We start from the raw sequence: 12,319 nt of genomic DNA on the forward strand, positions 1-12,319 counted from the left end.
AACTACACCACGAGTACAACTAACATAGGCGGTGACATAAATGATAGTCATCCAGGAGATATGTCGGGGATAGAGCTTGATATCTCAACAAGGAGAACCCAAAACAAATGCTATGGCTTTGCCTTTGGCATGCCTAAAAAGACATCCAAGTCGGTGCAAATATCTTGAGAGAAATCTCAAATAGAACCGAGATGGAGCAGTTTTCAAAGGACAATGCGAGCATACATCACTTCTCACATAATCATAGAATCCTTGAATGTTGTCTCGTTCAATGCACAACACTAAGACTTGTGATGAACATTGACCTCGCAAAACAGTAATTTTTGGAACAAAGCGCTGCTACTAGCCAGACCACTCAATGACTTACATTCTACCTCACAAGGACACACCCTAAACCATCAATCACTATTTCTTCATATCCATACAATAACTAAGGTGGCCCTATCCGGTGCTCCAAAAATAGCCGCTCCTTTGGAGATGAATTCCATACCTAGTGTCTTAGCAAATCGCACTCGGATACTCCCCCATAAGTTTCGGACCTAGGGGCATCCCCAGTCGGTGAGGGTTTTCACATAGCATTTACACAATTTGCATCTGTCATCCACGTGGAACCAAGGGACGTGACTGCCAATAGGAAAATACCCTCCACAGATTCTCTAAAGGAAGAAATTGATCTTGTTGTAAGGTGTTGACTTCCACAGTCGAGTGAACTTGCCACGCCACATCACTTCAGAGTCATCCCTTACTCAACGGTCATTGAGCTTTTGGTACCAACCCTCTTTGTAGGCAAGGAACTTATCTAGTGATTTAACAGTCAACTTGGAAAGGGGAGTATTCGCCCCCCACACCCATTCCTTTGGCACTCGGCCTTCAAAAGGCTGCACATTGGTAGGCCACTCGAAGGGCATCTTGTCCATAATTCTACTGATAAAACCTATCTCTGCCTGAGACAGTAGGAATTTAGCTCCAATCTGGAAGGGGGATAGCCAGTCACGTTCATGTGCATCCTAGAGATCCTCCCATGAGTGCACCCCTTTGGTATCAATCTGACTTGCAATTCTCTCATTGCCCACAGCAAAGAGGCCGCCGTTAGGCCAGGCTGCTTGCCACCAGATAGACATCCTAAGGAAGAAGTCTTCCATTCCTACGGGAAGGCCCTTCCAGGCGAACATAACTAGACCCTCTTTCCATGCCACCACCAGCCTGCTGAAGAAGCTCCCCCTCAGACACAAGGGGGCAACCGAGAACACCTTGGTCCACATATCTAGCGAATTAAAATGCTTGACTTTGCCATTATGAAATTGCATCCACAATTTCATGAGGAAGGAGATGGATCTTCTTCTCAAGTCTGGGACCCCAAAGCCCTCGAGCTTTTTGGGTGCACACAATATGGACCAGGAGAGCCATTTTATGTAGTCTTCTTCCAAATGAAAGCTCTTAGATGTTTTTCAATCAACAACACATGGCTTTTGAAAAAAGCACAGATAGAAAGGATATAGGATGAGGCCAGCGCTAAGATGTGTTTAACCACAATGCAGCTGCCCCCAGCAAATTCAAGGGGACACCTTTGACCATGCATCGATTTTAGCCTTGAACTTGGGCTACCACCACATAAGTCTTTGCCTAATGGAAATCTCAACGCCAATAGGGATGCCTCATAAGAGCTTTGCTAGCTAATGCCTCGGTTGCAGTCTTTATCAATGGTTCTGAGGTAGGGTCTTTCGAGCTCAAGAGGTCCATTAGGCAGGGAAATTGATTACAAGAGGTTCCTTGGATCCCATGAGGTTGTCGGGGTCCTTCGACTCTGCTCCTTCGGGCTCTAGGATCCAGTGGGATAAGTCAAAGGCTCTATTTGTGTCCAAGAGAGATCCACCGGACTGGATGAGATCCATTGGATTGCAATGGGTACCAAGAGGCCTAGTGAAATGTTCAGCGCGAGTTGTGTATTTAGGTTGGTGAAAATTAAGGCAGTGCTTGTTGATAAAATCATCACAGAATTAAGTCTAAGCGAGCCGTAATTAATTACGGTGAAATGTTGAGCGTAATTAAGTACTTGTTGATAATCATCACAGAATTAGTATCAAGCAGCAGCTAGCGAGCTCACGAGGCAGACTGCACTCTCAGCAGGATGGTGGGCTTTGCGTTGTGGAGGCGTCTACGACGAATTTTCACCCCTGCTCAGCCTCGTTTGGTGTTTCCAAGCTTACGGAAAGATGGTACCAGACATGGCTCTGGCGACACGGCAGGAGAAAGCCAAGGTTTCTAGCTTTGCCTTTTCATTTTGCCTTTGAAAGTCGGAACGCTGGCCATCAGCTCGCGACAGTGATTAAATTCGAGCATGCCCAGCTGGGATAGATTGCGGGTGCAGCAACAAGTCTTTCAACCCACAAGCTTGCCCTTGCCAAGTCCAGTCGCTTTCTGCCTCACTAGCTCATGCTCCATTCGTTAGTCAATGCCTCTGTCTCATCACGTAGGTAAGAAGAACATTGACTAATATGTTTAAGTAAAACAGCAATGTCATCGATACGTGATTAAGATTCTGGGGAAATATGCATTTGGCTTGTTTTACGCTCCTAGGTAGATGTTATTGGATCTTGAGCTTGATTGTTATCCTGTTTCCGAGCGGGTATTTTGTTCTGTTTGGTCCCGAGGACGTGTCAAAGGTATCAACCAATTCAGATTTGACCAAGGAAATGCGTGGCTCATAATTTATGGGCCATTTCGTGGTTTCCATATGGGCATTCAGTCAATCTCCTTTAAGTTCTGAGACGTATGTGTGGTAGCCGCATTTTGTGCATGTACTCGCTCCTTCTAGCTTTGGCTTTGGCTTTCTTTTGTATCACCTTCCTTTTTGTAGAAAAAGGGATGTGCTGCCGTAGGGCTAATTTTCTTATTGACTTCCAACTTTTTGAAGGAAAGGTCAGCGCTCTTACGAGTCACATTGTGAATCCCACAATCTATGGCTGGTGGCCCTATGAGCTTCCAATGGTAAATTACACGTGTTAGCATGGTGGTGAAGATTTAGATTTACATTTCTCCAAAAGAGTTTGAGAAAGAAACACCACATGCAAGAAAGTTAGTGTTGGCCTGATGATAGATTTAGGGGTCTTCGCGTTGTCCCTAGCGGAGGTGGTGGGTCCCTACGTTGTCGGAGCTCTTTTCCGGTGCCGGCGTGACCGGAATAAGTGCTTATAAACATATATTTAAGAATACACCTCTTTTGTGCATAAGCGTGTGCTTGTCCTATTGGTAGAGCTCACAGATGTCCATGAACTGGTCGTGGGTTCAATCCCCAAACGTGCATAGCCTTTTGTACTTTGGTTCATTTAGCTTTTCAGGTTGTCGGCGGGTGGGTCCTAGCCTCTTGAATGCTTCAGATAGGACAAAGCCAAAGCCTATCCCCAGGCTTAGTGTTGGTAATGGCAATGTTTGGGAACAGACTCAGAGCCATTGTGTTGTACTCATCGAAACACCTGTACAGAGTTTCTTTGTTTGTTGATACCGTGCTACTCTTTGTAGGGCTAATGCTCTTATTGACTTCCAACTTTTCGAAGGGGCTTTGATTGAAGTAAAGATCAGCGCTCTCACATTGTGAATTCCACAATCTATGGCCCTTGTGGTGGACCTTTGAGCTTCCAATGGTAAATTACATGCGTTAGCATGGTGATAAAGATTTAGATTTACATTTTTGCAAGGGAGAGAAAGAAACACCACATGCAAGAAAGTTAGTGTTGGTAATGGCAATGTTTGGATTCGGTGGTAGAGAGCATGGGCATGCCATGAGATGAGTTTTAAGGAAAGTTTGGCAGCCACCTTGGGAATAACACAAGCACCTAGGGTCTTGTGAGGTTCTCCATCTTGGATTGTGACTGTCCACTTGCTGACATGACCAATTCGAGGGCTGCCTTGATCGGGCCGTAGGCAGCCATAAGGGCTATATAAGAGACGCTTGCTCAGCAAGAGGCACATATTTGAAGCAGCAACCTCTACCATATATGTGGTTGACCTCACCATTGAGGGCGTAGTGTGAGGCTTCAAGTCACAGAAATCTTAAATATTCCAAGAAATAGGTTTTTGGAATAGGAGGGAATAGGAGAGAATACTCTACAAATAGATGAAAATCCAAAATCCTTGGAACACTTCTAATGGGAAGAATAAAGTACCACCCCACCACCCTCATGCTTCACCTCCGGATTTGCAATCCTAATTTGGAGTCACAATCTCAGTCTTAGTTGGAGGTGGAATCACAATCTCAGTCTCAATCATACGTGAGAAGATTTCTTGAAATCTCTTGTAGAAATCTGATCCAAATCAAACTTTGGCTCAACCTATCCCCGGAAGTCACCTTGAATCCGTGGCTCAAAAACCTCAATCCAAGCAGCGTCGCAATCTTGGGCATGGTGTGTATATCGGCCTAAAACAACAATTGAAGTTCGGAAGGACAAAAATCTCCAAAAAACTGTGAATTCTGCAAAAAGATGTTTTTTCCCAAAATCGTCCTCTTTCAATCCCCCTCTAGAATAGATCGCTTTTCCCAAACATTAGGTCTGCTTGTTCAAAATAAATATCCCTTTTTGATTTAGAAAGATTTCTTCAAAAATCATAAAAAATTTCAAAAAGTAATTTGTGAAGGCATGAGGATTTCTGCCCCCTTCAGAATCTCGTGGCTCTTGAATGGTGAGCAATCTAAAAAAATATTATAAGGCAGTGCATGTCATCTTTTGATGATCTAGAAAATTTGTCGTCAAATCTTGCGTGGAGGCCATTCTATGGGCTATCCATTGGTGCTACTCGTTCCTTGGTATGTGCATTGTAGGCCTAGTTATAGGCACTTAAGACAGTTGGTACAGTTAGTACATGTACCAGTTAGGACACTCAGTCAATTTAGGGCACCCTGTCCTAGGGTTTTGTTATATTGGGTGTCTCTTGTACTGTCATAGCAATTCATCACAACAGCTCGTTTTTGCCTCCATTCCTTGTTTTCTTGAGCTTCCATTGCTTGCCCTAGCCTACAGTGGTATCAGAGGAGGTCAGGGTTTCACCCTCTAGCCATTTCCAGCCACCCGGAGTCCTCTTGGAGCCATTGGGAGCTGTTTGGCAGCCCGGTCTGCTCATTTCTCAAGGTTTTCTTCACGTGTGTGAACACCCAAAACTTCTCCAAGCATTTCTGTCGCGGAAAGTCTGCATTTTGCACGGGAAATCTGGATTTTGGAGCACCTACTGCAAAATTCGGTGCATTTATTGCTGCTGCAGTTGCTGTACAGCCTGTACCGCCTCACACATGTGACTGTACAGAATCCATGTAGTCTGTACGGACTGAAGGTGGCATCATTTAATGCTGGTATGGTGCAGTACGAATGCAGGATTTGACCATAGTACGGTGCATTTAATGCAGTACGGACTTGTTGCAGTGCAATTAATGATGTACGGACCTGCCTCGGAGGTTGTGCCAGCAATTTCAAGCCTCTTCTCAGCAGATTTATTGATTTGGAGGCTCGTGCTTGGTGTTTGGAGCCATTTGAAGCTTGCTGCTGCCATTCGGAGACCTCTCCTTCAGCCCATTTCCGCTCTTTCAGTGAAAAGGGTTATAATCCCTCATATCCAGTCTTGCAAGACAATTAAGCTAGCATGGGATCAACTTGCATCCTTATATTAGGTGCGGAATGAGGCGAGGGTTGCCTATCTTCGCAAGCAGTTGAAAGATTTGAAGCTTGAAGAGGGTGGTAATATGGATGTTGATCTTACCAGTGTGAAGGATTTGAAAGAGCAGTTGGCCAACATTGATGAGGTGGTTCTTGATTCTCAGCTTATTTCTAATACCCTTGATGGGTTGCCTGACTCCTACCAGGGCTTTGCTACTACTTTGAGGTTGGTTGCAAGTGGCAATGCCAACCATTATTCCTTTGACGAGCTGGTTGCTCTCTTACTACAGGAGGAACAAAGCCGTGTAAATAGAAATGCTTCTATGGCTAGTGATCAAGCCTTTGCTGCGCAACATAAAAACATTTGCAAAGGCAAGGTTTCAGCTAATAAGCCCTCTCATACACATGCTGGTCACTCCCAGGATGCCTCTTCTTCTGGGGAGAAGAAAAAGCGATGCAAGTATTGTAGGAAACCTGGGCATGATATTTCTGAATGCAGGAAGGAAATTGCGTCTAAAAAGAAAAAGGAGTCTAGTCTTGCAGTTTTGGTTCTCCTATTTCAGATGATCGACATGAGTTAGCTAATTTTGCACATGACCGGCATTGGGCTTTTCTTGTACTTGTCAGTGTAATCCTGATGTTCATGATGCCTACATGACAGTTTCTGATGTTCTGATGCCAAGTTCTTTGATAGCGGTGCTAGCATTCTGTCGGAAGTTATTCAGCTCACTTAAGCATGCATCAAGGGGGGGACAGTTACATGTGCCAATAATGCATCATATACAGTGAAAGGCATTGGGCAAGTTGCCATTACTTGTGTTTCTAGTGGTCTAGTTACTTTAGACAATGTACTTTATGTACCAGGTATCCGCAAGAACCTCATATCCATTTCAGCCATAGCTACTTGTGGATATCAGGTTCTCTTTGATGGTGTTGGGTGTGCGGTCTATGATGCTACACATGCCTTTACCATGGTGTTGGACTAGAGGGCTCTATAAACTTCATGCATATGACAGATGCTTGGATGATGCTGAACTTGCAGATGCAGATGCCTATGTTGTTGATACTTCTACCATGGGAGATACTCATTTGTGGCATGAGAGGTTTGGACATCTCAAATTCTGGGCTCTGGTGAAGTTACAAAAGGATGGTATGGTTGTTGATCTTTCTAAAATGCATATGCATGTATGTGAAGCTTGCTTGCTTGGCAAATGGACCGATCCGCATTTTCCAAGGATGGGAGAGTTGGTGCTTTACGCAAGCTGTATTTGATTCATAGTGATGTTTGTGGACCCATCCGGGTTGCAGCTCTTGGGGGATTTTACTATTTTGTCACCTTCATTGATGACTTCACCAGCTATACTTGGAATTTTTCCTTGAAATTTAAATATGAAGTTTTTGCATGCTTCAGACATTTTATTGCTTTGGTAGAGAATGAAAGCGGGCTGAAAATTGCCTGCATTAATACAAACAGGGGGGTGAATATATGTCAAAGGAATTTGCTGATTTTTTGGCCTTACCTGACATACATCATCAATGCACTGTGTCTTACACTCCTTAGCAGAATCCCGTGGTTGAGAGAGAATTGATCAGTCATGGAGATGGCCAGGTGTATGGTTGGATGCCATTATGTGTGCAAATTGCATTTTGAACATATGTCCCACAACGGCATTGAAGACTCACACACCTTATGAGGCTTGGACAGGTCATAAGCCCAGGGTCTCTCACATGAGGAATTTTGGATGCTTGGCATATGCAATGTGCCTTCTGAGACACGCACAAAGTTGGATGATATAGCTGTCAAATGCATTTTTATTGGGTATAGCTCAGAGAGCAAGGGCTACCAGCTTTACCAGCCCTGCATGGATAAGGTTTTTGTCAGTAGGGATGTTGTGTTTGATGAATCTTTCTCTATGCCTTTGCTGGATTGTCGAAAACAGCCCATTATTTGTTTCCGTCAGACTCTCATGATGATGTCCCATCTGAGGTTGCTCCTTCTTCCTCTATTGGTCATTTGCAGCCTCATGTGCAATCTGAAATTCAGCATGATTTACAGCCTGATATGCCTCAGCTTGATCAGGATATTGTCCACAGGGCTATTGATCAAGAGAGCTGAAATACAAGAGCCCAAAAAGGTCCCCCGTTGGCTCCTTGACACTCTAAAAGACAGCAAACAAGATGCTCCTCTGCCAGCTCGTACTAGAGTAGCTGTGCGGAAAGAACATGCTAATTTGGTTGCTACAGCATGCAATGAAGAGCCATTATGCCATAAGGATGCCTTTCAAAATGAATGTTGGTTGAAGGCTAAGCAAGCTGGAATGGATTTTATCTATCGAAAAAACACTTGGGAGTTATGTGATTTGCCTCCTGGCAACAATGTCATTGGGTTTATAAGATTAAATGGAAAGTTGATGGTTAAGTGGACCGTTACAAAGCCCGTCTTGTTGAAGGGCTGGCTATGCACAACAGCAAGGCATTGACTTTGAGGAGACTTTTGCCCACTTCCAAGATCACTACTATCAGGATTGTTATTGCCTTTGATGCCCATTTTCATAGTGAGGTACATTAGTTTGATATTAAGACAACCTTTCTTCATGGGCACTTGCAGAAAGAAGTCTATGTTACCCAACCTCCTGGCTTTGAGGTTGAAGGTTTTGAAAGGAAGGTGTGCCGCTATTGAGGCTACTCTATACATCCGTAAGAGTGGGACTGATTTGCTGATTTTAGTACTCTATGTGGATGACATGCTTGTGATTGGAACACATGCTGAGCAAATTACAGCCTTTAAGCTCGACTTGCAGAATACTGTTGCTATGTCTGATCTTGCTCTTTTGCATTATTATCTGGGCATTCAATTTGCTAGCAGTGAGGGGGGTATTTTGATGTCACAATCCATTTATATTGGACAACTTTTACAGCGTTTTCAGTTTGAGGATTGCAAGCCAATATCCACATCATTAGAGCTTGGTTTTCACTTCTCATCTGAGGATGGCAGTGGTGCATGTGATGTCACCCTCTATCACCAGGCAGTTGGTTGTTTGATCTATTTATGCCATACGAGACCTGATCTTCTCTATGCTGTCTCAGAGTTGAGTAGATATATGCAATACCCCTCTATGCACCATTGGCAGGCTATGAAGCGTGTCTTTAGGTACCTCGAAGGCGCTCAGCTTTTGGGTCTTCTTTATGAGGTCGATTCTTCACTTGTTATGCATGGATTCACTAATAGTGATTGTGCTAGCTGTTCGAACACCCGTGTGCCACATAGTGGCAAGTGTTTTATGCTTGGTACTTCAATGCATCTCTTGGTTCAGTAAGAAGCAGAGTACAATTGCAACTTCTACTTGTGAGGCTCAGTAAAGAGCAGCTTTAACAGCTACAGTGGAGTGTGTTTGGCTCCGGAAGTTACTTGCAGATCTTCATGCATGTCAGACTGCTCCTACCGTCATCTTCATTGATAGTCAGAGTGCTTTGGCTATTGCACAGAATTCAGTTTTCCTTGCCCGCACAAAGCATATTAAGGTTCACTATCACCATGTCAGAGAGAGATTATCAACAGGTGATATTCAGTTGTCTTATGTTCCCACTCAAGGCAACTTGGCAGATCTTTTTACGAAGGCTCTTCCTCGACCTAAGTTTGAAGCTTTCGAGCAAGCTTTAAACCTTGTACCTTTTGTGACTTGATCTGTTATGCTCTGTACAGTCATAGGTTGCTATATCCCCGTAGGATGAACATGTGCAATCATGACATTGGTTTTTTTTGTATTCTGAGACGTGTTTAGGATACTTCAGCCCATACCATGGAGGGGGATTTGTAGGCCATTCTATAGGTGCCACTCTTTCCTTGGTATCTGCCTTGTAGGCCTAGTTATAGGCAGTTAGGACAGTTGGTACAGTTAGTACATGTACCAGTTAGGACACTTAGTCCAGTTAGGACACCCTCTCCTATGATTTTGTTATATTAGGTGCCTCTTGTACTCTCTCATTTAGTTTTGCAGCAATTTATTACAGCAACTCGTTTTTGCCTCCATTCCTTGTTTTCTTGAGCTTCCATTGCTTGCCCTAGTCTGCATTGCTGCCAAAATCCATCGTCTTGAGTCGCAAAGTTGCATTACAAAGTCTGACACAGATGCCCATGGCAAAACTAGTCCAAAATACTATTTTCTTGTTTCTTTTCCATCTCATCACTCTCAAAGCCATGGAATCATGAAAAATACAAAAGACAAAAAATGTAGCCTATGAATAGATCAACAACTCTATCATAAGACTCTTTTTCAAAAGATGATGTCTTCATATATGCTAATCATGTCTGAATTGTTGTTCCATGGGAATGGCCACAAGGACTTTCCTTGGAGGAACACTCCACGTAAATGACAACCTCACACTCCTCTCTCCTCGCGCTCCACATAGTAGAGATTTTTCTTGAAAATTCACTTTATTTTTTTCAAAATGTAGCTTCATTCAGTTGGAATTTTTGCCTAGAAATCTTGACTCTGGTTTGGGAGGAGGAGGGGGAAGGGGAAGAGAAGGTTCTTCAAACCAACCTTATGCCTAAGGTTTTTTTGGCCCTTTTAAGAATTTATGGAAAGTCTGTACTTTTTGTTGCTCATCTAGTCATGCTCTTTTTTCTTTTCTTTTGTTCAAGTTGAAGCACTTTCAAGCATTGAAGGTGTTGGAATCACGTGTAGTCTCTCGATGGATCATACTTTGCTCCTCAATGGTGTAAGTGCAAGCTGTTAGAAATCGACCAACAGAGGGTATGCACAGTGGAAGATTGATAGAATAGCCCGGGAGCTCACACAGTGTGTGTGGGAGTGGAATCACAAACTTCTTAAACTTATGTGCATCAAATAGATGTGCAATGAACCAGCCAAAAGAATATATATTTCCGTCCAAAGCTCATCAGTAGACAATGAACCAGCCAGATATAGAAGCTACCAAAGAATATATATTTCCGTTCAAAGCTATGGACACAATACAAATCCAAAGTTTCACCTGAGCGTGGTCCTTTTATCTAACCACCACGAACTTTTACTATTTGTCGGATATCTCTAGACTTGAGCCCGCATTCTCCACCTCGAGCGTATGTAGACTCTCTACAACCGGAACTGATCGGGGGAAATCGTGGGAAATATACAATCGAAACTGAATTAAAAACTGTCCACAGCTCTCCCTTCTCCAAAGCTCTCCCTCTCTCTGGACAAACACTAGGGCCCAGGACAAATTGTCGGGCTGGACCCCCCCGAAGGTCTTTATTACTTTTCAGAAATTCTGTTACAGAAGTTCAGCATAAGCTGTCACGTAAGTCTCTCATAAAACCTGAAAAGAATTTCCTAACTTACAAGAGCTTCAAGCCCCATTCAATTTGGCAACATGCCACTTGTCTAAAATCTAGACTAACTCTTATTACAAGCCACTTAGGGCCATTCTGGAGTCTTCCAGGCTCTCGGTCACACGAACCGCTTCCTAGGTGCTTGTCAGGCTCCCATCTCGCTTAGGAAAATAATCCTTCCTAGTACCTGCAACAATTAATTAAAGCGCACCACCATGGTACCCATTAATTGTTAGCGCTTTGCATGCAAATAACACACTGTGGACTAATCCTAGTCACGGTGGGCGTCCCCACTGAACACATGTGCACATCTAAACAAATATATATATAAATAAATATATATATATATTTTCTCTGGTTGACCGAGGTCAACACTCTTGATTATAATTAAAGAGCTTCGACCTAAGGTCAAGGCGCTTTAATTATAGCCAAGTCTCTCCAACCGAGGTTGGCACATCTTGGTTAACCGGGGTTAACTCTCTTGGCGCATGCCAAGTCTTGTTGACCAAAGTCAACATTCTCTGACCGTAGTCAGGTTTACTTGACTGGAGTCAAGTATCTTTGACCGTAGTCAATCCTTTGACCATTAAAATGACTCTTTGACCGTAATTAACACATATAGAACTCTTCAATTAAGATCAAATAAATGGTCAACTGTACTTTGACTTAGGATATTTACATTGTGGTGACATCCCCTCGGCTTCTATTCAGTTGACCTCAACTGAAAAGCTTCCTTGTAAACATCCAAAAGCTGTGGATGATCGGATAACATGTTTTCGTCCATCCACTTGGCATCTAATGCCGTATAATTCTTGAATTTTACAAGATACCTGTAAAATTCTTTACCCTGAGGGCCGTTACGTACAGTATGGTACACAATTTGCTCTGGCTGAAGGACTTCCTCCAGCTCATCCACTTCTGGTGGATCTTCTAATACTGGTTCTGTAGGCTCTGGTCCTTGAAATTTCTTTAGAAGACTCACATGGAATGCATTGTGAATCCTCCAATGCTCTGGCAATGCTAATCTGTATGCAACCTCATTTATTCTTTCTGTAACCCTGAAAGGGCCATAGTATCTGGGAGATAACTTTGCATACACTTTCTGTTTGCCTTTAAACTTGCGGAGCCTAGCTTTTTCAAACTTTAAAAGTACCCAGTCCCCTTCCTTGAGATCCAACTGTCTCCTATGTTTATCTGCAGCCCTTTTATGTTTCTCTTGAGACCTTTCAATTGCTGTCCGGACTTGGCTGTAAGCTGTCTGGAGGTCTCTTACAAACTGATCAGCGGCAAATATTTCATCTTTAGTCCTCAATATAGGTGGCAAAATCACCTTCCCATATATGAT

At 43.3% G+C, this 12,319-nt stretch overlaps 1 protein-coding gene across 4 annotated transcripts in view; it reads left to right on the top strand.

The window, feature by feature from the left end:
* Positions 1 to 2,087: 2,087 nt before the first annotated feature.
* PSD1 (phosphatidylserine decarboxylase 1) overlaps positions 2,088 to 12,319 on the top strand; it is a 60,004-nt gene continuing 49,772 nt past the window's right edge. For all 4 annotated transcript variants that reach the window (XR_015543417.1, XM_087396326.1, XM_087396327.1 and 1 more), the window contains exon 1: positions 2,088 to 2,258. Coding sequence is in view for 3 of the 4 variants with exons in the window: in XM_087396326.1 (XP_087252452.1) it covers positions 2,129 to 2,258 (130 nt within the window). In the remaining variant the exon portion in view is untranslated. The remainder of the gene's footprint in view (positions 2,259 to 12,319) is intronic.

Source organism: Dipteris shenzhenensis, chromosome 25 (assembly GCF_047967505.1).
Source record: "Dipteris shenzhenensis isolate YYH24624 ecotype China chromosome 25, Dip_SZ_1.0, whole genome shotgun sequence".
Classification (NCBI taxonomy): domain Eukaryota; kingdom Viridiplantae; phylum Streptophyta; class Polypodiopsida; order Gleicheniales; family Dipteridaceae; genus Dipteris; species Dipteris shenzhenensis.